Source organism: Podarcis liolepis (genome assembly GCF_965112155.1).
Source record: "Podarcis liolepis genome assembly, chromosome: 3".
Taxonomy (NCBI): domain Eukaryota; kingdom Metazoa; phylum Chordata; class Lepidosauria; order Squamata; family Lacertidae; genus Podarcis; species Podarcis liolepis.
The window spans coordinates 101042367-101069186 of NC_139557.1; the positions used below are offsets into that span (position 1 = coordinate 101042367).

General features: G+C 41.3%; 1 protein-coding gene across 5 annotated transcripts in view; it reads left to right on the forward strand.

Annotated features, from left to right (window-relative positions):
• Window positions 1-26820, forward strand: part of MTA3 (metastasis associated 1 family member 3) — a 121206-nt gene that overhangs the window by 82535 nt on the left and 11851 nt on the right. The window contains exons 16-19 of one of the 5 annotated variants that reach the window (XM_083494386.1): window positions 594-743; window positions 7179-7210; window positions 15742-15896; window positions 23540-23567. In XM_083494386.1, coding sequence (XP_083350512.1) covers window positions 594-743; window positions 7179-7210; window positions 15742-15896; window positions 23540-23567 — 365 coding nt within the window. Of the gene's footprint in view, window positions 1-593; window positions 744-7178; window positions 7211-9510; window positions 9625-15741; window positions 15897-23539; window positions 23568-26820 lie in introns of those variants that run through there. The other 4 variants (XM_083494385.1, XM_083494387.1, XM_083494388.1 and 1 more) reach the window with 4 other exon arrangements.

A 26820-nucleotide genomic window follows, 5' to 3' on the forward strand; every position in this document is an offset into this window, starting at 1 on the left:
CAGCTATTCCCATCCCCACCCCTCGGTTAAGTTAAGCACACTAGGCCAAATTATGTGACAAATATCACATCTATTTTTTTGGCCCAAATGTGCTTATTTCCGACATGCATACCTGTGTTCAACGTAACAGGTAAGCAAGCCTTCAGCTGTTGAACAATGAGATGATCAACGCAGAGTTAATTCTACCATCTGTGTGCCAGGCTGATAAAGGGAAATCCTGTAAACATCTATTTAAAGCTGGTGCACGTTTTCCAAAATATCTGCATGCTGGGAAGCAATATGCTTTTTAAAAAAGCTTTTAAACAAGCAACTGCTGGAAAAGCAGCAACCCCAGGTTGTCAATGATGTGTCATTTCAACTAGATTTTACACAGCTTAAATCACTTTTCTCGTCTGCTCTCTTCACAGCAACAGTTAAGGTCAAGTAACTGAAGGAGCATTTTCCTGTTCTTTTTTATGTGGGGTAGTGTAATAACATCTCTAAGGTTTTAGATCCTGAAGTAGGAAAATCGGAAGCATACTGTTGAGATGATGATGATTTGAAATAATGTCAGCAATATATTTTTTGTCGCCCCTCCCCCCGCCAAATCACAGAGATTCATCCTGCCATGAAGCCTAATATAATCAAGTCAACACCAAGCCTTCAGAGTTCAATGGCAAAGAGGTTGCTCGCTCCCCCTGGTCACTCATCGTTAAGTATTTTGGGGAAGAGAAACTACAGCCACCATCACAACGGCCTGGATGGTATGTGTAAATAAACTGACATCTGAAATAACTATTCTTTTTTGCAATGTGTTTATAATCTAAAGGCAGCATCTTTGCTTCTTTCAATCTGGGCATTGGTATCTTCTACAACAGGCTTCCTCAACCTCGGCCCTCCAGATGTTTTGAGACTACAATTCCCATCATGCCTGACCACTGGTCCTGCTAGCTAGGGATAATGGGAGTTGTAGGCCAAAAAACATCTGGAGGGCCAAGGTTGAGGAAGCCTGTTCTACAATAATAGTCAGCTTAGTCCCTCTTTGATGATAGGATTGGAGTTAACATAGGACCATTGGAAAACAAAGCCCAGGTGCTAGGTTGCAGGTGAGGCCCGTGGTTCTAGGGGAGAAGAAAGCAGGCAGCCATGGGCCCTGGTGTGCAGGTAGGCCTTGGCAGTTGCTATGGCAACAGAGCCTTGGGACCAGGATACAAGGCAGCCTGGCAGTGAGGTGTTTAGGGAGGGGCAGCTGGTCTGGTGGGGAAGACATTTGTGAAGGAATTCCCTGCAGCCGCCACCCGCCGCATTCAATCTTCCTGCTCTTTGTCAGGTGGAGGAGAGGAGATGCTATCATGCTGGAAGCCATGGATAAAATGTGGCCAACACTTTTTAATTAATTACCAGAATGTGCCCGGGAGATATGGGTTGTGTCGCTGTCCCTTTTCTCCTGTCCATCATCCTATTTCAGGGAAGACCAGTGGCTGTGCTTGCTGGAAAGATCCATTTAGAAGCAACTGTCAGTGGGAAAGCATTTGGCTGCTGAGCAGCTGAGCTACTAATCAGGCAGCATTCAGTTCAAATATTAGTGACATTGTCTTGGCTCAGATCCCTATCTGCAATATGCCAAGGGAGGGAGGGTAGTAATAATTACTGACTTTACAGGGATGGCAACAAGGTAATGTGTGTGATGTATTTTGAGCATTCTATGTAGGTGGTCAATAATCCTGAATATTAACCATGTTAGCATTGGAAATGGCAAGCCAGTTTGTGTGTACGCAAAATGCACTGTGCTTGAATTTATTTATTTTTTGGCTTGAATTAATGCAAAGTATCCCAAGGGGAAGAGCCATTAGGCAATTTTTGCTTCTGCGTTACACTGCTGTGAGATAAGTGGGCTTTTTAAAATTTTTGTTAACCTTGCTTAATTTTGGGTTGTGAAGCCTAGACGTAAGCAATGGATTACCACTTTCCAAGCAACGTATTTGATTTGGTAATCTGCTGCAGAGATATGCTTTTTATATTGACCCGCTGTGAACAACTCGCTATTTAATCTAGTAATAGTTTAAAACTGTTTTGGGAAGATCAGTAGATGATTTTCATTCATAGCTCTATTTTGATTTCACTTGTTAACTTGTGCTGAATATGTGCACAATATGTTTGTTTTGTCAACCGAGGGGTAATGTGCTGAAACTGGCTACAGTGTAAAATCTCTCTCAAGGGATTCTTCAGATTTTGCAGCCCTAAACTGATACAACCCCACTTCCCATTAATCTGTGGTGTTTGCATGACTGATTACATAAAAAATGCATCATATTCCACCCCTCTTTCAAAACCCTGGATTAGGTTTCTGGTTGAAAAGATTACTGAAGTGTTGCCATTTTGAGCACTCAAAGCACTGTATAAATGACAAGGCTTACAATGACAATATTTGTAATCAAACCACCTATACAAGGCCCAAAGTGGGTATTAGGAGACATTTGTTTGGTTCACATCAACCAAATGTTCACTTCCTGAACCAATACCAAAGCTGAAACAGCTAACATTTGAATTTTGCACTTCTCTGAATTTTGCATATGTGTACATATTAAAATGCACATACAGTGGTACCTCAGGTTACAAACACCTTGGGTTACAAACACTTCAGGTTACAGATTTCTATACAGACTTGAGCTTTGCCTGCATTGGACAGCCTCATGCCCATTGAGGTGTAAGCTGCTTAGAGCCAGTGTGGTGTAGTGGTTAAGAGCGGTGGACTCGTAATCTGGGGAACCGGGTTCGCGTCTCCGCTCCTCCACATGCAGCTGCTGGGTGACCTTGGGCCAGTCACACTTCTCTGAAGTCTCTCAGCCCCACTCACCTCACAGAGTGTTTGTTGTGGGGGAGGAAGGGAAAGGAGAATGTTAGCCGCTTTGAGACTCCTGAAGGGGAGTGAAAGGCGGGATATCAAATCCAAACTCTTCTTCTTCTTCTTATGCATTGGGTGTTAATGTTTTTGTTTTGTTTTTTAAAAAAAGCCTGATTAATCATGTGCAGATAATATACAATTGTTCGTATACAGTGGTACCTTGGGTTAAGAACTTAATTCGTTCCAGAGGTCTGTTCTTAACCTGAAACTGTTCTTAACCTGAGACACCACTTTAGGTATGGGGCCTCCCACTGCCGCCGCACGATTTCTGTTCTCATCCTGAAGCAAAGTCCTTAACCTGAAGTACTATTTCTGGGTTAGCGGAGTCTGTAACCTGAAGCGTATGTAACCTGAGGTACCACTGTATTGTGTATAAAAGAACAGTACTCCATGTGGGTATAGTTCTGCGGGCTCATTTTGTATATATTAATATGTAAGTATTTTTATAAAGTCATGTTCACTGTTGAATATATGTGATTATTTTAGGAAACCTGGAGTATATATGTATATAATATTTATTTAATATTATACATATAGTAACAATTATAACAACGTACATTTCATGTGAGAATTGTTTTTAGTTTTACTGGGACCATTAAAAAAACCCAAACCTCTTCTCATCAATTTCACTTGGCAAGACAGGAATTAAAAAAAATAATCCATACAAATAAACTCAACATTGAGATTTTTTTAGAAAATACCATATCTAATTCAGCTATGCATCTGGATCAGTTGTGTGCATGGTAGCCTGTTTCTGCGTATGGGTCCTCTTTACTGGACTGAAGCACCCATCTTTTGTGGAGAAAATAGGCACTGAGACTGGAAAATATTTAGGTGTTGGCATTTTCCTCCACCATCACTCTTAGTTTGCTTCAGTGAATGGTAAAGGTAATCAGCAATCCAGGTTCTCAGCAAACATGTCAGGATGCATAGTTTTTTCAATAACTCTTGCTGGACGGTGAAAGTTCTCAAGTTAGCAGACTGAACACCTCCATCTCCGTGTGCTAAGAAAAACACAATGAATCATTTTTTAATTTTTTGTGTGTCTCAAGTTACAAAATCATGGGAAGCAAAAATGTCATTGCTGCCTTCACTTTCTGGACAACACTTTGCTTTTAAACAGGAAAGATTCACACAATGACATGAGAATGGAAGCTTCACTTCTCTCCACATCTGGAAGTAATTGAATTATATAACTTTGCAGTGACAGATTTCATAGAATGCCAAAGTAGGCTAGCTCAGTGCAACTGACAAAGTGCTTGTTTGCAGTATTACCTGAATATAGCTTGTTTTATTTTATGTTATTTAGATTTATTGCCAAATCAGGGCAGATAAATAAAAGTAAAAGCCCTCCAGCAAAATAAAATGCAATCAAATCAATAAGATTACCCTGCCATTTCTCAAACAAGCCCTAAACGCTTCTGAAAAGTGCTCAATCTTAGACTTTGATGCGTATGTACATATAGAAGGGCATTCCATAATTCCAAATCAGTAGCAGTGATGGGGTTTTCAGTGGGCAGGTGTAGGGAATTCTCTGGGGTAACTGTGCGCCTGAAGTACCAGGTGAGCAGCCTGGGAGTCATTTTGGTCAACATGGAGGTGCAGGTTAATGCTGTGTCCAGGGCAGCTGCCTACCAGCTCCATTTGATATGCAGGCTGAGACCTTGCCTGCCTGTGTACAGTTTCATCAGAGTGGTACATGCCCTGGTTATCTCCCGCTTGGACTACTGCAATGCATTCTATGTGGGGCTACCTTTGAAGGTGACTTGGAAACTACAGCTAATCCAGAATGCAGCAGCTAGACTGGTGACTGGGAACGGCCGCCGGGACCATATAGCACCAGTCCTAAAGGATCTACACTGGCTCCCAATATGTTTCTGAGCACAATTCAAAGTGTTGGTGCTGACCTTTAAAGCCCTAAATGGTGTCGGCCCAGTATACCTGAAGGAGCATCTCCACCCCCATTTTTCAGTTCACTAAGAGTGAACTGTGTGTTAGTGAACTATAACACACACACACACACACACACACACACACACACACCAGTGCTACATTAGCGTTTCTCCTTGTGAAAGAATAAAAGTAAGATATAAATATGAAAAAATTAATAAAACAATACAGACTGTAGAAAACAGTCTGAGAACCTTCTGGCAATCCTCTCAATTTAGAAGTGCTGGGGCATATTTTTGGAGACAGGAAGGAAATGAATTTAAACAATCTTTAAAAGCAGTATTTGATTTGTTCTCTCTTTACCCCTTCTCTTCTTTTTTTCTTCATTGACATACGGAAAAGCACCTGACATTTCTGTCTGAAATCTGTATTCAGTTCCTAGCTCATCTCCTTGGAAAACAAAATTCCAATATGCAACCCTGAGTCACCTTAATGTTTTAGCAATGACATAAACACTTATTCCAAGAGTTGCTGGAAGAAGCCTCACTTGTTATTACATTTTATAACTTTGGGGGCTCTCAAATTATATTTCTGTGTAACATCAATTTTACATGGAAGCATATGCGATCTTAATTTAGTAAGCTTGCTGGTTCCTAGTATACTTACTATAACACACACCCCAGTGCTACTTTAGAGTTTCTCCTTGTGAAAAAATAAAAGTAAGATATAAATATGAAAAAAGAATAAATAATACAATGCAGACTGTAGAAAACAGTAATGTGGAGCAAAACCCCTATTTCTCAGGTGTGGGGCTCTACAAATAAATGTTGTTTAGTTGTTTAGTCGTGTCCGACTCTTCGTGACCCCATGGACCAGAGCAAGCCAGGCACTCCTGTCTTCCACTGTCTCCCGCAGTTTGGTCAGACTCATGTTTGTAGCTTCGAGAACACTGTCCAACCATCTCCTCCTCTGTCGTCCCCTTCTCCTTGCGCCCTCCAAATCCTTGTGCCCTCGAAATCTGAGTTATTCAAGCCCCTTCGCCACGGCAAGGCAGTGATCCATGAAGGGGTCAAATAAATACCTAAACTTAATTCTCTTTGTCTAGCCAGTGTGAAAGCCAGTGGTGTAATGGTTAGAGTGTTAGAGTAGGACGTAGCAGACTCTGGCTTCAAATCTCCCCTAAGCTGTGAAACCCACTCGACTGCCCCAGCATCAGTAGACTAAAGTCCAACTACAAATGTTCCATTAGGTTACAGTTTTCAGTATGACATGCACTCCATTCTGTTTTAGACCACTTTCTCTGAATGCTGGTGATTTATTGGTTCCTCCAAAACATTATTCTCTGACTGCACCACAATTATTTTTTCTTGTTTGCATCTAGGAACTTTGTCTTAATTGTCTAGCTGAAATTGTCAGACTTGTTTCCTCAAGTGATTGTTCTGCTTTTAGCAACATTGATTAGCTAAGCTCAGATTTTCACTTGACGCAGCAGTGCCAAAGTAGCTTCACCTGTGGGTACGAAAGGAAATTGCATCCAGGTTAGTTTGACTTCAGCAACTTCAAAGCCCTTAGAAAGCATAATAAAAACAAATCATGTGTAAACATCTTGGGGAGCGGGGACTGATTGCTGGCAACCAATCTAGATCTGTTCAAAACTAATTGTGGTAGGGCAACCTGATGATGAGGAAGTGATTTAGTAGGCCAAGGGGAACCTTTCTGGTGAGCTTGGTAATGGCCAGAGGCCAAGAGACTGTTCTCATGGGCATGTGATGCAATTTTTACTCCTGAATGTATTAATTTTGAATTGTGTGGTGCTTGAATGGGACGCTTATCAGGGAACCATATATAACAGGGCTGGGGAAATGTTTTCAAGTCTAAGGGTCGAAAGCCAGTTGTGGAATGGGCCAGAGGCAAAAATGTGTGAGATTTTTGTCAAAGGACAAGAGCGTGGGCCAAAGGATGCAAATCTTACCCTCTAACAAAATGGCTGTCCAGCCTCTACTTAACTAATCTTCAGTGAAGGACAGTCCACTGCCTCTCAGAGCAATTTGTTCCACTGTAAAATAGCTGTTAGGAAGTTTCTTTAAACATATAGCAGAAAACGGTTTCTTTGCATTTTCCACCCATTAGTTCTTGTCCTGCCGTCTAGAGCAACAGCAAATAAATCTGCTCCATTTTCTATGTGCCAGGCATTCATATATTTGAAGATTGTTATCAGTGCCATCTGCTGTGGTGGGCCCTGTAATTGCAAGGTTGCCTCTGTATTTGGAGCTCTCTGGCATTCTGTATCTTTCAGCATTACGGTTGCTCTTGAGGAAGCTGCAATGAGAATAATTTGTTGTAAAGGGATGTGTGTAAGCCAATTTAGGTCTAATCTGTGGTATTGTGTGTGGTTTTGTTTTAGGACTCTCCAGTCATACACATGGGACTAAAATGGTAAGTTCTAACATTTTTCTATCTGATTTTACTGGATTTGGACTTAAAGAATGTGCAGTACAATCCTATGCATGGTTACTCAGAAACTAATGTGTCCGTTAGGATTTGCTCTCAAGTAAATGTGCATAGCAAGGATTGCAGCCTTAGTACCAGAAGTGGCTCATAGGACAGGGAGGGGCGACAATGCTTGCTGCCTGGCAGCTGGGTTGTTGATGTTTACTGGGAGAGATGGGGGAAATGGAGTGGTGAGGAGGTTGTTGTGGTGCCAACACACCAGCAGGAGCACCAGATCAGTTCCACACTGATGCCTTTGCACTGGACCAACCTCTCCATTGCCTTTTCCCTCTCCCTCCTGCTAAACAACAGCAACATGCCTGCCAGGATGCTCCTTCCCACCCGATGAGACACCTGGTGGCATCTTCTTCTGAAATCTATTGGGCGTGGGGAGCCAATGTGAAACAGTGGCAAACAAGTGTTGGATTTGGAGACACAGAGGGCCAAGTCCCCATCCCCAATTTTCCACAAAGTTTATCTATACCATGTGGTTCTGGTCAAATGAATCTAAGCAATATTGTTATTGCTTCTGTGCTATAATATTTCATGTATTGTGAGATGGCTATTCTCATGATGTGTGTTCGTCTTCAAGAGAGATACTGTTACTTTGATTTTAAAATTATGTTACAAATCAGGAAAACCCCAATAAATTCCTAAAGCAAATACTTAACAGTTGTCTGATTTTCTCCCTGTTTTCGTTTAAAGAAACAAAAAGATGATTAGCAGCTGAAGCTCTGTTAGCAAACATTGGAATGGCAGCCATAGTTCCAGTTCTTTTCTGCTGTTAAAAACATATAAAGAAATAGTAAGACCCCCACAATGACTTGAAAATTGGGAGGATTAGTGGGCTGAATTATTAAGATCATAAATATACCTTAGAGAAAACTCATACATGAAATCTACATTTCATCTCATCAGCCAAGGAACTCATAGGAATATTTTAGGTTGGAGTGAAAGGTTCAAATACCAAAGCATTCTGTCCTGGGCCATATGCCAGGGATGGGTGGGAATGATCCCAACAAGTGCCCCCATCTCCCTTCTCTTCCATTTCTTTCTCCCTCTTCTACTCACCCCCACCCATCCCTCAATGAGAGGAGAGAGACATCACAATTGCAAGACGTCTGAAATGATTGCTTGAAGGTTTTCCCCTTCCTTCTACCCATGGTTTGGTCCATTTACCTGGTAGATTATATCTCCCTCCCTGGGTGATAAGATTCTTGGGTGAGCACCTTCCTTCGGTCCCATCAACATCAGAGGCACAGATGGTGGTGACACAAGAGAGAGCCTTTCATATGTCTGCGGCAAGATTATGGAATTCCTTCCCAAAAGAGATTAGACTGGCTCCCTCCTTGTTATCTTTCAACTGGCAGGTTTCTTATTTAAACAGGCCTTTGAAAACTAAAGAGCAGACAATGTTGGCAGCTATCAGGGCAATCAAGAGTTCAGTACTGGTTCTAAATGTCCTTTATTGTATTTTAACAATTGTTTTTAGTTTGTTTTTTAATTATTTTGTATTTTAAGGTGATGTTTCTAAAAGGTTGTAAGCTGTCTGGAATCCCAGCTTGGGAGAAAGGCAGGCCATAAATACATTAAATATACATTAATAACAACAATAACAAATAATATACCGTCCATTTTGACTTTGTCCCCCCACATTTTTCTTGGTCTGCTAGCCATATCCTTCTTTTCTTATGGGCTTCCCCCTCCCACCATGAATTTAACCTGATGGCTACATGAAATTAGTCGCAAAGGCCACAGGTTATCCACTCTTGCATGACAGTAGCACCATGCCTTTCTCACCAACTTGTACCCACCTGCTCATACAGAATTTGAGTCATTTAGTGACTCATAGCTCCAATCAAATCTCTTGTTGTGAGTCTGGTCTTCACTGTACCCTGTGCACAAATCTGAATGTTTGATGCAAAATGACAGAATAACTTGGTGACATAAACAGTCCAGAGCAGAATACCAGATGCTAACATTGTGATTCAATCAAGATTGCTACTCATATCCATGTTTCCTGATTAATCAGGAGATCTGCTCACATTAGTGTCATCATAGTATCATTGCAATACCTTCTCTCAGTTTTCTAAAGAGAATTCACTGGATTTCCAAAATCTGTCATTCACAACTGGTGCTTGTATTAAATTCAAATTCGTTATTATTAATTGTTTTATGCCAGAGGTTACTTTTGTTCTCAATAGACTTTGAAATAGTGTATTTTGGCTGTATGTTTTGTCTTTCAGACACTGCTTCCTTGAATGCTTTCCAGCTCTGTTCTTAAGTTACAAATTCAAAATCTTATGTTACATAGAATATTTTTACTTTCAAAAGCTGTTTAATAAAACGTTGCAATGCAACTTCTTTAAAAATCAGTTAAACAAAACATTTCTATCAACTAAAAAGGAGCCCTGATTACAGATTTTAGAACAATTATTTTGCAGATGGCAAGAAACTTTGAAGAAGTAGTTTGGGAAATTCTTTGTATGTAGAAAAAATCAGGAGTATATTAAAAGATGACCTAATAAAATGTTCCATACAGATTGAAGAGGAGACAGGCAGAACAGAAACTCATTTATTCCTATATTTAAAAATTGGACACATTATAAATAATTTGAGCACGAAGTATGTATGGCCCACTAAGGGATTGTACTAATTCAGTCATTAAGTATGACTTCTTGTACTAATTTTGGCAAAGTAATCTCAAATAATTATTTTAAAGAAACTTTAAAACAGATTAATAAAATTATGGTAAATCAAATTAACTGGGGGAAAGGATCTTAATATAAGCATCCCACAGAAAATGTGAAGGTGGTTGTGGCAGAATATTCCACAGTCCACTTTCTGTATGAACCACAAGGAAAACTTTTATAAATTTGTGTTTGGTGGTATTTGACATCATATAAGCTAAATCAAATATACATACTGGCTGTTACATATTTTTTGAACCTGCCATATGATTATAACATACTGGACCTCTGAATTAGAGATAAGAATTGTGACAAGTTGTGTGTGGTCAATGGACTCATTGGTTAGTTACTCTTTTGGGAAATGCGTAAGTCATAATACTCCAGAATGATACAGAAATGATAATGCCATTTATTGAAGGCAGCATGACTGACCATTAAATGAAAAAAGATCAACTCACTGCTTATCAATTGATTGCTTTCAAGAATATGGGAAGATTGCAAATATAAACAGAAAGATAAGACAGCAAAATAATCAGAAATGGAGTCTGTTTATCCACTACTACTATTTCTTAATTTATATGAAATATTCAGTTGCATATAATTCACAATAGGTATTTTTATGACCAAGGGTGTTGGCTCCTGGGGGCCAAGGCACTATGGCCCACACTATGTTTTTTTTCCCTCTAGAGGGCAGGGCCCCCTCAATATTCAGAGGGCCCTACGTCAGAATATCGTGTTGGGCCCCCTTAATTGTCCAGAGAAGCTGGCACCTCTGTTTATGATGAATTTGAAATGATAGTGGTTTCCTTCAGTGTCTACTAAACCATTTTTTTGTTACTATAATGCATAAGGTACTGGCGGTATATCTGTTATTGAATAGTTTAATGTAAGCATGCTTGAGTAATGGCAAAGTATAAATGCAATGAATCCATAAGATGACTTTGTGTATCAAATATGGGCAGGAGCAATTATGTAAAGGCAAGATGAAGTGCTGCCATGTTCTTTCATAATTTTCCTTCCCTTTCCTGGAGCGTACTGGATGTTCAGAATTTGAGACAAGATGGCATTTCTGTTGGTGTTCTGCTGTTAGGAGTCTGAGATAGGATAGAGTTTCTGTTGGTGTACTACCCACCCAATGGAGGCAGTCTCAGATATGGCACTGGAACCCTAAACTTTTTATTCTTAAACTGTGGGCTGGGACTTATTACTGGGATGGCCATGCTAATTCATGCTCTTGTAGTCTCCAGACAAGATTACTGCAACATGCTGCCCTTTGAAAGGGGACAAGAAACTTCAACTGATGCAAAATGCTGTTTCAGCGGCTGGTTGATTAGAGCACAGTACAGTGGTGCCTTGCAAGACGAAATTAATCCGTTCCGCGAGTCTCTTCGTCTAGCGGTTTTTCCGTCTTGCGAAGCAACCCTATTAGCGGCTTAGCGGATTAGCGCTATTAGCGGTTTAGCGGCTATTAAAGGCTTAGCGGCTATTAAAGGCTTAGCGGATTAGCGGCTAAAAGGCTATTAGCGGATTAGCGGCTTAGAAAAAGGGGGGAAGCGGAAAAAAATCGGAACACTTGCAAGACGTTTTCGTCTTGCAAAGCAAGCCCATAGGGAAAATCGTCTTGCGAAGCAGCTCAAAAACGGAAAACTCTTTCATCTAGCGGGTTTTCCGTCTTGCGAGGCATTCATCTTGCGGGGCACCACTGTATTCTAGCATTGTTCAATCTATACTAGATTGGCTATACTATTGCCAGTTCATTACAGCATAATGGAAAGAGTTGGTTCTTGCCTTGAAAGCTCTAAATAACTTAGGATCTGAGTACCTTAAGGAATACTTTTACTTTTCCCCCTTACACATTTCCACATGTACTCTATTCAGCATGTGAGGTCCTGCTCTGTGTCCTCCTACCAACAGAAGTTCTGTGAGTCTACTAAGAGCAGGGCCTTCTCAATAATGGGACCAATTTTATTGAATGCCCTCCCAAAGGAAGCCCACTAGGGACCAACAAAGTAAAAATCCAAATCTTTAAGAAGGACTTGAACATTGGTTAATTTCACTGGTCTTCTGTGCGGGTATAGATGTACCATTTTGCTGAGTTTGTTGGGGATTTTTAAAATTATTGTTGAATTTGTTTATATTGTTATATTTGTTTCTGGTCTGCTGCAGTTTCCTTTTTGCTTTGGGGTTATTTAATATTGATGGCTTGTAATGTTTGTATAGTAAAATGATATCTAATTATGAAAAATAAATAATGCATAGGTTTCTATCCTAAAGTATACCTTATTTTTATACAAGGAAATATAAAGTGAGTCACAGCCCTGAAGATCCTCAAGAGCTTGATTTTAGGTTAGTCAAGTGAAGATATGAGCATTAGAAGAAATAAATAAATACTTTGCTCGTGTCACTTGTACTGCCATGAGGGAGAGAGATTCGGGTTGCATTCTTGAATGTTTTCTGACATTCTGTTAGTAGTGCTTAGAATATTTCAGTTCTTGCATTGATGTGTTTGGCCAGTTCTTGAGGGGACATATGAATATACCCAATGCTGGACCAAGATTTCAGGAGTCCTAGCAAAAAACACCCCATGTCTTGTACCCCTAAAATTTTGAGAGAATGTGGAGACACCTGCTATTATTGAGCTCACCCAGTCCCTCTCAGAGTCTTAGGATGAGATTAGAGATCCTTACTTATCTGGGTTCTTTGCAAGGCTCAGAGAGCTTGGGGCAGTGGGTGAGCAGCGGAATATTTACCCTTCATGGCGTCCGATACAATGTGAGAAACAACCACACCCTCTATGTGTTCCACAAAGAAGTCTAGAATGGGAGGAGGTCTCTTACTTACAGAGGGATGAGATCTTTTGCTTTGTGTAGGGCATTCAGGAAGGTCAGAAGCTATGTGATTTTACCTTTGACTGCTTCATAAACTTCCAGGCCACCATTTGCAAAGACAGTCAAATGAAACTAATAGTGGAGTTGGCCTGGTCTCTGTGCCCTGGCATTTTCCTGACCCTGATTGTTTTCCATAGTGTCTCTCATATTGCCTATCAGTAGGCAATAGGACATTTAGGAGCAGAGGAAGTGCCTTATACCAATGTGTGGGAGGAATTAAAATATATTAATCCCTGTAGACCCGTGTGTGGAGGTGAACAACAAAAAGAAATGGCTAGGTGCCTGGATTCAAATTGTGGGGCTTGCACACAGAGAACCCCAGTAGCAGAGTATTAATCTCACAAAAATAAGTAGCACAGTAAAGTGTTAAGAATATAGGTTGTTCAACCTTTCTTATCCAATTCAGCTGCACATAACAGCTGGCCTTTTCCTACCCCTCTTGCAATGAGCAGACCACACACTGTTAAGGTAGTTTAAAATCCATTACTTACAGATTCAAAGTCTCAGTCATGCGTTGTTCCATGCAGCAGCAAGGATAACACAGGCAAAATACTCTTAGGTAGAAAGTACAGAATACAGTTCCAAACATGTGCTGTAAGCCTGGGAGCAAGCTAACTCATGTCTGTCTCATCACATGATGCAGAGAGAGAAAGAGAGAAAGAGAGAAAGAGAGAGAGAGAGAGAGAGAGAGAGAGAGAGAGAGAGGGAGAGAAGTAGAAGAAGTAGAAAGGCTTCCAGAGAAGAAGGGGCATGACCTAGTTGAGTCTATCTAGCAATACAACTCCTTTAGTTCTTCATGCACTAACTAGCCCTTTGCTTCTTAGTTGTATTTGACCACAACCTCCTGCAGTCCTTCTAGCTCACTATTGCCTACGCTGACTATCAGGTCTGTCCAGGGTTTCAGGTAGGTGACATTCCCAACACTACCTGGAGATGCCAAGGACTTCTGCATGCAAAACAGATGCTCTGAGCTGAATAGCACTTCTGCACAGCTGAAGCAAGCATGCCTTAAATGCAATGCCAGTTGGAAAGTAAACAGGTGGCAAAACTCACTTTGGATTTGCCCCTACTGATTTCAACCCTGTTTATATTTGGTTTTGGTTTCGGCGAAATGTTTGTGACACACATGCTGGACTTGCTTAGGATTGGCCAGGTTAAAATTGTAGTGACACATGAATATGTCTCTTTTCAGCCAGCTGTTTTCTGTAAATAAATTAGCAAACTTGCTTCAGGGAAACATTGCCATGGCTCATCTTTCCAGGCTGAGGTTGCAGTGATACAGAACTGCTCCTAATGGGCTCAGGAATTGAGAGGGCAGGGGCGGTTCCTAGGCTTTCAGGGCAAAAGCAGTGTGGTGAATCTTTCCGTGGTTTGGCATCAATAACACATAAGTGCTGCTAAAGTAGTAAATGGGAGCACTGTATCTGACATCATCTTCAAAGAGTTTGTGCCTGAAAGTTATTGATCACGTTCTTCTGCAGCAGTGGATGTGCTTTCCAATGGCTTTAGAGGGAGCATTAAGTATTTGAGTAATGCCCAGGTTAAAAAGCAAATAGCTCTATTCCTTCTGACTTCCTATGCCATGCATTCTTCGCTGCTTTGTCCACAGGACTGCATACTGAGATATATCAGGCCACCCTGGACTGAGCTTGAATTTAAAACCCAGATTAGGTTAAACTTCAGCAAATGCATTCAGCACCCCAGTCTGCCTTTTGGTGGGTAGCCTAATATTTCTTGAAATAGTACTACAGGCAAAACAGGAACCTTATATCCCATCGGTACTTATTAAAGGCTAATCTATGCTAGGACTAGGAGGATAATTTAATGGCTAATATAAGGAGGAGGAGCAACAGCCACAGGAATTGCTCTTAGTAGAAGGAGCAACAGTAAATGAGCACATTTCTCACTGTAATGGGTTCTACTGGGACTTTATCATTCCCATTCAGTGTCTACAGCCGACTGTAGCAGAGAATCAGCAGTGCCTACGGCAACAATATCCAATGTCAGAAACCTTCCGCATGCTATTGGGCACCAGATTGCTAGAGGGGCCACTGGGGATATTGCGGCTCAAGGAATTGCAGGTCTGAGGCAGCAAAAATGAGAAAAAAGTATATTGGTCTCCTTAGTGTTCAACCAAGGTAGCTCTACAAGGTTCTTGTGACACATGCCTGCCATGTGGCAGACACAGCTAATTACTGCCTCCCAACTTGGAACATTACTTTTAGTTTGAGATAAGGGCATGAATATGGAGAGCCCCCAAGTACTCTCATTATGGATTAATCTCAGAGGACCTGGTCTTTCAAAAGTGGGCTGTGATTAGGGATGTTCATTCTGTGTGAATTTATGTGAATGAACTTAATCATGGCCACCTCATAGGCTAATTTCATGCAGCTATCCTTTGGACTACACACTTCTGATTTTACGATGCAGGTTGTGGGTCAAAGATGCATACAAATTGCATATTTCAGGGAGAAATCCATACAAAAATAAACACTTTGGGGAGAAAGTGTATTTTTGAGCGGAAATGTTTGCAATTTTAAAAACTGATGCATTAAAAATGGGGCAGAACGGATTTATGATTAAACATATGTGAAACTGACACCGGAGAGACTAACCCAGGCATAGGCAAACCTCAGCCCTCCAGATGTTTTGAGACTACAGTTCCCATCATCCCTGACCATTGGTCTCGTTTGCTAGGGATGATGGGAGTTGTAGGCCAAAAACATCTGGAGGGCCAAGTTTGCCTATTCAAACTAACCTGTCTATCCTTCATTGTGTTTTGATGTGGTGGGGAGCTTATAAACAAGGACAAAATAACACTCTCCATTGGATTGTAGTCCATGTATCTAAAATATTTCCTGATTTTTTTATTTTTTTATTTTTTTGGCAATGATTTCAGCAAGCGGCACATGATTTCTATACAACTAATGGTAAAACTTTACAAGTCGGCACAAGTGACCTTATGCCAAGTGTTACGCCGTTGCTCAAGAGGCAGAGACAAAACTGGCTCAATGCTCCTGATGATGGTTTCTTTATTGCTACAGAAGAGACCAGGTAAGAGAAAGTGGGGAGATAAGAGCCTGCAAGAATCAAGAGTGTAGAAAGCTCGCTCGCCCTCTCATTGCTAGGTAACATTCTGAGAATGCCGAAATGTATTCTTATGCATATGATGGATCCAGCTAGTCAATTCCCACAGGTGTCAAACATACTGAAACAGTCTCCATCATGTGCTACGGTAATATTTATAGGCACATTTAAATCTGTAGAAAGGCTGTAATCGGTGATCCAATATCAGTATCTCAAACAAGCAAAATATCCTTTATGCATTTATTCTGTGCTAGAAAGAGAGGCTATTGTAAATATCCGTTCCTCACTTTCCATCATATGACTGAAGAATAAACATTTCCCCACAATTTAGCACTTAGGAAACGGCTGAGAGGTAGATATAAAAGCTGTGGGTTTTTCAGAGGGTGAACATGGTTTGTTCATAGATTATTGTGTGGGGTTTTTATTCTTCCCGATATCTTTTCTTCATAATCTGACCGTCATTTATCTCTGTATAAAGAACCAAAGGCAGCCTGTTCCTGCAGCGCTACCCTTGCTTAGTCCTTTTATTAAAACATCTTTCCATTCTTATTTACAAGCACAAAGATTTCTGAGTACCAATGCTTCCAGTGCACTGATTGCCATGGAAATCCCTCAATTACAGCTTATTCAGTGATGGTTTGATGATGCAATGCAATCGCTTTAAAACGCAGGGGAAACTGGCAAATTTATTTTAGATTGAGATGCATCTCTCTCTCTCTCTGTGTGTGTGATTATACATAGGTACATGGATGAATATTTACAGAATAGCTTCATTTATCCAAATAGCTTGAAAGCAGTCAGAAAATAAGGAATAACTTCGTGAATATTTCCATATGTCATTGCTTGGAAAAATAGAGAGCTTCAAACATACTGATTGCTCCAGGAGAAACTTGTTATGCTGGTGTTTTCAGCAGCAAGCTACTAAACATGGATGTAGAACACATGACTCTATAAATAACTGTGTGGAAATGTTGGGGACACCTATGGCAATCAACCTATGCATATATTTTATTAACCTGTTGCACGTTTGCTATGAGAAACACCAGTGTGCCCTGAAGTTACTGTAATCCAGAGCTTTCCAAACTGTGTGTCACGACGCGTTAGTGTGTTGGCTGCCATGTGCAGGTGTGTTGCGCAAACGCTCCCGCGCTCCTCGCTGGGCTAGAAAGGGGTTAGTTTAACCTCTGGTTTGCTAGTAAAATTGAACTACTGTGTTGCAAAATGATGCATGTCTAAAAAGTATGTTGCCAGTATGAAAAGTTACCAAAGGTTTAATCTACTTAGCTTTGCATGGACGTGGACTGGAAAATATTCACAGTACATTGGGATGCTTCAGAATTTGAATAATGGCAGCTCAGCTTGAACCTCTCTTCCACATGAACTTGATCACAGGTTACTACCAATGATGTGATGTGTTTTATGAAGCAGAGTGCTTTTATGAAGTTTTCCTAAATCCTGGTGGTGCTCAAATTAGCAACATGCAAATGGATGGCTTAGGGAACCGACACTGGTATATATAGGTTACTTTTTCTGATCAAGTTGAACTTAGCAGCCCTTGAAAATCACTGTCTTTTGAAGACAATGCCCTGCATAAATAGTTCTGCACCTAGCCTTGGCATGGAAAATATCTCCACCATAAAATTTCATATTCAGTTGGCTGATGTGTTTGGGCTCACATCCCCAGCCCCATATTTAAGGGCATTTTTGGAACAGTTGCCCCAGCCCCACTGGTGAAATGTTAATTGTTGCACTGTTGGAAATTATTAAGCTGGAAAAGGAGCCTTATCTAATGCTGGGACTATATTGTTAGTAATTCACAATTATTTATTTGTTTTCAGTGGCTGCATCTTGCCTATTTTATGGACACTTTATGCTGCTGACAGTCAACAATAAATGGGATGCAGCTTTGCGTCCTACAATGGACTAGTAGTTGGAGTTTGGTCCTTTTCTTCTTCTTTGAAGACTTGACCTCGGTGTCAGATACAGGCAGTTGTTAGAGGTGAACCAAGAGGCAGCGCAGAGCTGGGGAGTCAGAGTTGAGGGACCAAGCCCTGAGACCCAGCTGAGGGATGCACAGAAACACAACCGAGGCAGGAAGATGGTTGTAGCTCGGACAAGATCACTGTAGACAAATAAAGGTACATGCCTTTGACTTGTCTAGAAGGGCTCAGCCTGGGTAAGTGGAGCCAGTCCAGAGCCTAAGACTACTCCACAGTTGGAAGATGTCAGGAAGAGCTATGATTCAGTGGTAGAACATAGAGTCATTCCCCGGAATCTTTAGGTAGCACTCAGGAAGAGCTCTGTCTGACTAAAAGTCATAGTAGATAATACCAAGGTCAGTGAACCAATGGACTCATTTTACATCAGGCAGCCTCCTCTCTTTGTGTGTTCCAAGATGCAGTTCTCCCTGGGTTCTGTGTACAGCTGCAAACAGAACTAGAAGCACCCACATACCCTGCAACACATTGCAATGAAAAACCAGGATGCCACCTTCCACGTCCGCACTCCCACATGAGTCACGTGACCCGCTAGCGATAAGGCCTATGAAAAGTGCTTTTTTCAGGCATGGCGCCCCAAAAACACATGTTTTGAGATGCTGCGCAAGGTTGTCCTGCTCCCCCTAAAAGTGCAAGATTGTGGCATGACATTGTGGTGCCAAAAAGATCACCACAGTCATGGGGGACAGTGACGGTAACTGGGGCAATTGGGTATGTAGCCAGTTCTAGCCTCTGCAGCTTCTGACACTATTGGCCCATTTGGACAGCCTGCTCCATTGTTACTATTTATTAAGTTATATACAACTTAATGCCAAAATAGAATTCCATTGTGTGGTATTGTAGAAAACAAAGTAAAAGGTGTGATATTGTGGGGTTATTATTATTATTTTAAAAAGAAGGATTAACTTCAAAATGTTTATTAGTGAACAAAACAAAAACATGATAATCTGTCTATCGTGGACTTCCAGAAGTATGGTCCGATCAGAGATGCTCACTTGGGGAGGGTGGGTACTTTATATCAGAATATAGGTTTCCAATATTGTTACCATTGTCCATCATGAGTTCTCTAATCTCTAAAGTGCTTTATGAATACATCCAAGAAAAATGAAAATATTTTGTGTATGGAAACATTACATAAAAATAGCAATTACAACATTCTCTTGATAACGCTAAACTCCTGTGGACAATTTTTCTAGGCACTTTACTTTTGTACTGCAGAAACCATTATTTATCAGCCTATTGGTACATTTTTCAGGCTGGCTTGCTCCAGCCTCCCTGTTCTAATATTGCACCCAGGTATCTAGGGTGGAATTATTCTAGAAATAATCTGGCTTTTTTCACTGTTAAAGAGAAGCAAGGAAGGACTGTGGAAAAAAGGTAGACCATTTACTCTACTGCTGGTTTCCCACAACCCTGCCCTTAATGAAAAGAAAACCAGGATGTTCTGAATCGATATTAAGTCGTCTACAAACTAAATTATTTCCTCAGTCTCTTCAATCTTCATTTCTATCGGCTCTTGTGTGTGTGTGTGTGTGTGTGTGTGTGTGTATCTGTTTGATTGCTGCATTTGTACAAGACAAAAGATCAGAGTGAATGCACACACATATAGATTTTAAGGCACGTTCTCATCACCTGATGAACTGCAACACTAAGTGATGATTGAGCAATTGCAGATCTTGCAGCCCATATTTAGGAAACACTGGCTCTTCACAGATTATCTACATCTGTGTGCAATCACTATGTGCAAGAGAAGAGGTATTGCAGCAGCAAAACTCATCCAGAGTTTCCATGCACTGGTCTGGTGAAAAGCTACAATCGACAAATGTGGCTGCTAGTGGAGCCATTCCTTCCTCCATGCATTGACTGAACACACACATTGTCTTCGCAGTGAAAATGCAATATGTTTTTTTCTGGATTCAATTTACACATTTAGCTGCTAGATCTGTAGTATTGTGTAATATTGCGATGAGAAATTATGTGTGAATAATCTCTTGGAATCCTGGACCCTACAAGGGAATGGAGCGGGTGGAGGTGTAATAACTTGGAATATTTTTCAATAGTTAGCCTGTGATTCATCTCCCCAATAAACTGCTCATGCAGAGAAACTTTGCAGTTGCTTGTTAATCTCTCTATATTTTCAAGAACTTCAAGGTGCTATGAGCCTATATAATACGTCTTAATTTAGCTGTGTTTTGCTAACCCAGGCTCATTTTAGGCTTTCTTGTCCTCAAACGAAATAGCTGTAATATAGGTTCTTTTGTAAATGTCTTTTTTTAGCTTAATGCAGGGAATGACTATGTTTTTAAAATTGACTTCATTGTGCTAAATTGCCACTCTTGGTTTTTATATAACCAAAGAATATAGAAAAAAATCATATTGCATTAGCCAGAACTTCAGGAGCAATGTGACTCTGAGTGACAGCTTGGATTTGTTTAAACTTCATAATGCAAGGACCATTACCATGAAAATGAATGATGAAGCCAGTTGCATGATTGAACCATATTATGCCTTTTAAAAAATGCCATAAATTTGTAATTTGTATGTATAAAATAAATATCATACATACAGAATAAACGTAGTAAATTTAGACTAGCAGAATTGGTAGGGATTGAAGAGTTATAGCTTAGTAACTTCGTAATATATAGTAGGGCATCTACTTAGAATCATAGAATCATAGAGTTGGAATAGACCACAAGGGCCATCGAGTCCAACCCCCTACTTTCATGCAGAAGATCCAGGCTCAATCCTTGGCATGTTCAGGTAGGGTTGAGAATGTTTCCTTCTATCAGTCGGTCTATGTAGATAATACTGATGTAGATGGACCAAAGGCAGCTTCCTCTCTTCCTCTGTTAAGGTCATCTGCTGGCAACACCATATGTATGATGTACTCTTTGCATGAAGAATGGTGGCCAAAACACTGAAATTCTGGAATTCAACATTGTGCTATGGCAAACATCCAATCAGGGAAAGATTGCAGCTTGCCAGACAAAACAACCCCAAGCCCCGAACCACCTTCACCACTGCTCTGAGGGTTCTCCTGAACCCTCCATGACCCCATTTTGGGGACACTGTTTGGGGCATGGGAGGAAGCCCTGTCATGCAGGCTGCATATCTTGTGCATGGCTTGTGTAGATGGGATTTGTTAGGTGACTCTTGCCTTACATTTAGAACGAATTCAAATCAATATTATGCACGAGGAAGCCCTCCATAAATCGGTATCCTTCAGCTGCTTTTGGGTCTAGTCTCTGGAGCTTTGTGTAAGACCTAGACTGGAAAATTGCTCCAGATCCTGGTGATTTGAAACATATGTAAAATATGGACTGGACTTCCCAACATTACACCATTATTTTAAGACAGTTATGAGCCATCATCATAGTCCTTCACAGAGCTACCCACTTAAAGCAGACTTTAGTGTACCATGAGGTTAAATCGAAGAGTATTACATTTAGGCTGCAATGGTCCTATACCATAATTCATTTGGCAACTGTTCAAAACATATTTGTTTAGGCAAGTCAATCCAGACATGTTGACATGTGTTTTAATCTGGTTTTTAGCTTATTGATGATTTAAAACATTTTTTAAAATGTTTTAAATAGTTTTTCAAATGTATTTTTCTGATAATTTTGTTCTTTTATATTTTTGGAAGCTCTGTTGAGCTTTTATTACAGTCGAGCAGAATATAAATCTTGTGAAATAAATAAATATACCCACTTACCTGTTAAGGCCGTTAAACTCAATGTGACTAACTTCTAAGTAGACGTGTATAGGAAATGACAGAACTGAACCCTCAAATATCATTGTAGATGATCCTAAAAGCTTCGATTGGTCTTGCCTCTTGGACCTAGGACATGCACCTTACGTGTTTGCTTTCAGAAACAATGACGTCCCTTTGGCAGGGATGGCCCAAGACATTTTGGCACCTGAGGTGAACCACAAAATGCCCCGCTCCCTCTAGGGAAGAACGAGTGAGTGAAGATCTACTTCAAGAACAAGGGCCAAAAAATAATAATCAATCTACATTGGAGGAGACCAGCAGTATCCTCTTTTTCACCAGGAGACCGCTGTAGAGGCAGCACTGGGGATAGGGGGGCTGCCAAGGAAGTAGCAGATCTGGCCTCCAAGGAGCTGTGACAACAAAGGCCATGGACTCTGCATTCCTTGAAGGCTGGATCTGCTGCCCCTGTGGATTCTGCTGCCTGAGGCAGTTGCCTCATCTTCCCTCATGGATTAGCCAGCCCTGACCATTGGTGTGCTCCCAGAAATGTGCTTGCCCTGTGAACCATGCAGCCAGTCTAAGTATTGCACTACTTCTGATTACTAGCAATGGAATCCCATATGTGTCTACTTGTACGTCCTATTAACGTCAAGGGAATTTACTCTTCCGGAAATGGGTATAGGATTACAGCCTAAATCCCACATTTTTTCAGTTATGACTGAGACAGGCTTATTATGTTGGACATGGGCTATTATTAATGCCAAGGTCTCATTGGTAGTTACCATCTGAGTCAATTTGTTGACTCAGGTGATAACTACCCATCATTCCAGAAAATATCTTATTATATCTTAACATAAAAAGCAGCCAAAGGATTTAAGTAGTTGTTTTTAAAATAAATAAATTAAATAGTGTTGCTGGGAATTGCTTTGGGCAGGTGAGAGGAATCTGGGTGGATGGGGAGAGAAGACACACACACATGAGGCAGAATAGTTACCCACCTTTCAGAGCTTTAGGGAAAAGGTGATAAGAGCATAGCTACAGAGCAGTGAAATGCAGTCATTCAAAGGACATATTTACATATTTTTTGGGTGAAATTTTGAGTGCTCTGGAGCAGGGAGAATGGACTTATGTGTACAGGGTGCAAACAAGGACAAACAAGTAAAAGTTAGTCATTTGCCTCTTGTCCAGATAAACAGTTTGACCCCAGCTCTGCTGAAGATTCCTCTCATGGTCTACAAAACCATAGCTGGTGTTCATAAGTTGTTGAGACCATGCGGAATATTTCATTGATCATTGTTAAAAAGCATTGAACAGCTCATGTGCTGGAAAAAGTGGGATTCAGATATATGAATATATATCTATATATCTATATATATATCCCTCCTTTGGTAACCTTCAGTACAATACTGTTCAAGTTTGCTCTGAAGTAAGTCCCACTGTGTGGGGTTTGGCTCCCTAACAAATGAGTTTAGGATTGAAACATTTACCATTCTTCTATGTTAACTATACTACTACTAGATTCATCATTCTTAACATTTTTCTGTTTTGAGCAACATGTGAAAATGATTGGCTGCGCAGTGTATAAATCAGCCAGTTGTTTCTGTAGACCAGGGATGGGGAATCTGTATTCCTACAGATGTTGTTGGACTCCCATCAGGTTCATTCAGCATGACCAGTAGCCAACAAATATGGAAACTATGGCCCTTTAGTTGTTGAAATGTACCTCCCATTATTCCTGACCATTGGCCATGCTGGCTGGGGCTGATGAGATGGGAGTCCCATAGCACCTTGAAGGTTACAAGTTCCCCATTCCTGCTGAAGACTTTCCTTCAGTGGGCCAATAAGCATATTTGTGTCTAGAACGACTCTTGAATGACTCAATGCTTGTTTCATTTCAGTGCGGAAGCAGTTAGAAACCTTCTCACGGTAAGTGCCTACTCCACTGGGAGCATATTCACTAAAACAGCAACATGACCTTCCATTTTATAAGTCTGCACAGCTTTACCTTTTGATGCTAGTAATTCACTTAAGAGGGCTCACAGTAGTCTCACCACACTGCAGAAACCATTTGTAATTCTCAAGGTACCTTTTATCCCCAAACAATTGGCTTCCTGGGTCTGTAATGCTTTGTGCTAATAATTTTCCTGCTTTTATTTGAGATATCTGGAACCCTCTAGAAGGTGGGGGCGTGGAAATAGGTCTTAAGTACCACTTCATCCTCTTCTGCTTCTCTTTAATTGACCCAGTGGAAAAAGGGAGGATATTGCAAGTGTTTTAGCAATTATCCCAAGAAATAAGAGATTCAGTGGGTTTGCGTTTATGAAGTTTAAACACCAGCTTTGACACCTTTTCCTATTGCTCCATCTTAATGATTCAATCCTGTACCCACTTGCATGGGAGTAGGCCCCTTTGAACTCAGTGGGGCTTACTTCCGAGTAGACATATATAGACGATTGCATTGTTCCAAACTGTACCATCCAGACCGGGCTGGGTTCCTTTCTTTGGGTTGCAAAGCCTCCTGACTGTTAGGCAATGAAATGTTCACAGGGCTGGTTCCCAGTAGCATACCCTCCAACATTCCTCAGATAAAAATAGGGACATTCTATTCTACATCATCACCACAGTGCCCCCTTCCTTTTGCACATTAATTTTTTTATTAAAGTTTTGGATGATACAGACAACCCTCTGAAGCCCATCTAGCTCCAGCACCCACCCCAACCCCCATAACCTCCTTGTCCCCCACAACCCTCAGCCAGCTATACCTTTCCTCATCACCCCCAGGGCCTGTTCTTGCCCATCCAGCTGCCACCTTCTTTTCAAGCCTGACCTCCTTCCTGTTTTTTATCTGGCATAACTGGCTGGAGCAGAAATATCAAAAGCAACACGATGGCCAGAAACAATAACAATGTGAACAACCTTATGGAATAATTCAAAACATCTAAACTAACAAACTAAAGTCTCTGAAAGTCCTTAAATGAATCACGGTGCCAGACTTTACCCGGCGCAGAGCAAGATGTGAAGCTTTGTATAATCAGCAAATGTCCAGTTCTGAACTCTGCTGAACAGTCTTTCTGGATAACAACTACTGTTTTGTTGAATTCTTCATCAGCCAATTAGTTCAACACTTGTAAGCAGAAAAGGGACTTTAGTTTGTTAGTTTTTATGTTTTGAATTATTCCATAAAGTTGTTCACATTGTTATTGTTTCTGGCCATCGTGTTGCTTTTGATATTGCTGACTCATATTTTGCAACACAGGGGTTGGTTTGTTTACTCATTATGACCGGCTGGATGGCTGGCTGGGCTCCCCTACAGGCTGGACAGTTGCAGCCTCCCTTGGTGGGAACAGCAACATTGGCGGGGTCCCTGTTGCCTTCCTCTCCCTTCCTCCTCCTCCTGTTTCTGCTACTGCTGCTGCTATACCAGCCAGCTGGCCTGTCTGCCTGCCTGCCTCCCTCTTCCCCCAACCCCACCTTCTCTGACTCCCAGGAGCAGCAGCAATGGAGGTGGCGGTGGAGGAGGAGGAGGAGAAGGCAGTCTCAGTCACCAACTCTCTTCCTCCCGCTTCTCCCAAAGTGGAGCCATTTCTGGTTAGCGTACTTTAACGGGAATTCGAGGCTCTACGTGACAAACTGAGAAGCCATGATGGCTTAAGGGTTTTCATGACAATTCCAGCGTTTGGGGGGCACTCGGAGACTGTGCAGTAGCAAGCTGATGTTGGTGAGAATTTCTTGGGATTGATTATGAGGGCATGTTTGGGATTTGGGGCTATATCAGAGTCTAGGCAGCCAACAGCAGAGAAGGGATTCCAACCAGGAAAGAGGATTGTGGGGCAAAGAGGAAGAAACAAATACTACAGAAACCATTTTTACTCTAACAGGGTTAGAGAGCCTCCAGAACTTATGGTGAGCCAGCAACACAGGGAAATGAGCACTGGGGCAGTGGTGCAGTTTGATCTTAGAACCTGGACAATGAACCCTTAGGTGGGGGCTTTTTAGATGATAACATGTATTTCTTTTCTCCACTTACTTCAAAATGTGGCAAACCAGCCCTGCTGCATTTGTGGGTTCTCCTGCTCATTCTGCTGAATGGAGCCCTGAACATCTCCCTCCCTTTTTCGGGTATTTTGTCAATATTTGTTCCTTTAAAATGCCAAAGAGAAGAATGGAATCACTATGTTTCTCTTCATTTAACTGTCTGTCGAAAACATTTGTCTATAGTCAATGAACTTCCCAAAAACGTCTGTCCTGACACGCCGCTCCCAGGTTCAAGACGGTGGAAAATTACTTTTCTTTACACTCTCTTCTGCAGGTTTAAACAATCCGGAAAAAATCCCCCTTCTTCTCCTGCTTCCGAAGGGGGTTCAGTAGTTTTAGATGATAAAAGTTGATCCTTTACAAACGATTTTCTAAGCTCTAGTTTGCCATGTCTTTGCTTTAATCTATCTACAAGAAACGGAAGGCTGACTTCCTGTTTAGACCTTCCCGCTTCAGTGCCAAATTAAGAGGAATTTCTTAATCCAATTTTCCGTTCTACTCACACATCGTTGTTTAAAGTCCAATTGTCCAAATTTGATCTGCTCACGGGTAGTTGTTTTTGTAGCCAAATTGTCCCAGGAAAAAGGTAGCGCTCTCTGGCAACGGCTGTGAGGCTTCGCTCCATGGAAAAAGCAGTTGACTCTCAGCACCGCGCCACTAGCCCCTCTTCGCTCCGGAACCCGTAATTGGGTTCCTTTACGAATTGGGGGGGGGGCGCGAAAGGTGCCCGCCGAGTGCCATGGTCACAGGCTTCATCCACCTGTGATTTTTAAAAGGGTCCCTGCTTCGCCGTAGCGGAACAGACCCGTTTTCCGTGGAGCCAGTCCCTCCGGATCAGAGGGAATCCACCATTACTGATGGCGCCACCCCGGAAGTGTAGAGCATCTTTTTTGCATGCACAAGGTCCAAGGTTCAATCCAGGAGGGCTTTTGTGGTATTGTCTCATAATCTATACCAATATCTATATAGTTGCTTAGTCACAGAGGTTCAGCTACTTAGCCTGGTGTGGGAAACTGCAGATGACTTAACTTAGTGCTTGAAACACTGCAAAATATTTTGGAAAAAAGTTTCCAAGCTGTGTCTGTAATTTTGTGCAACTTGAGGGGATTAGAATTACTTTGCAGCCAGGCAAACTTCACTGTAC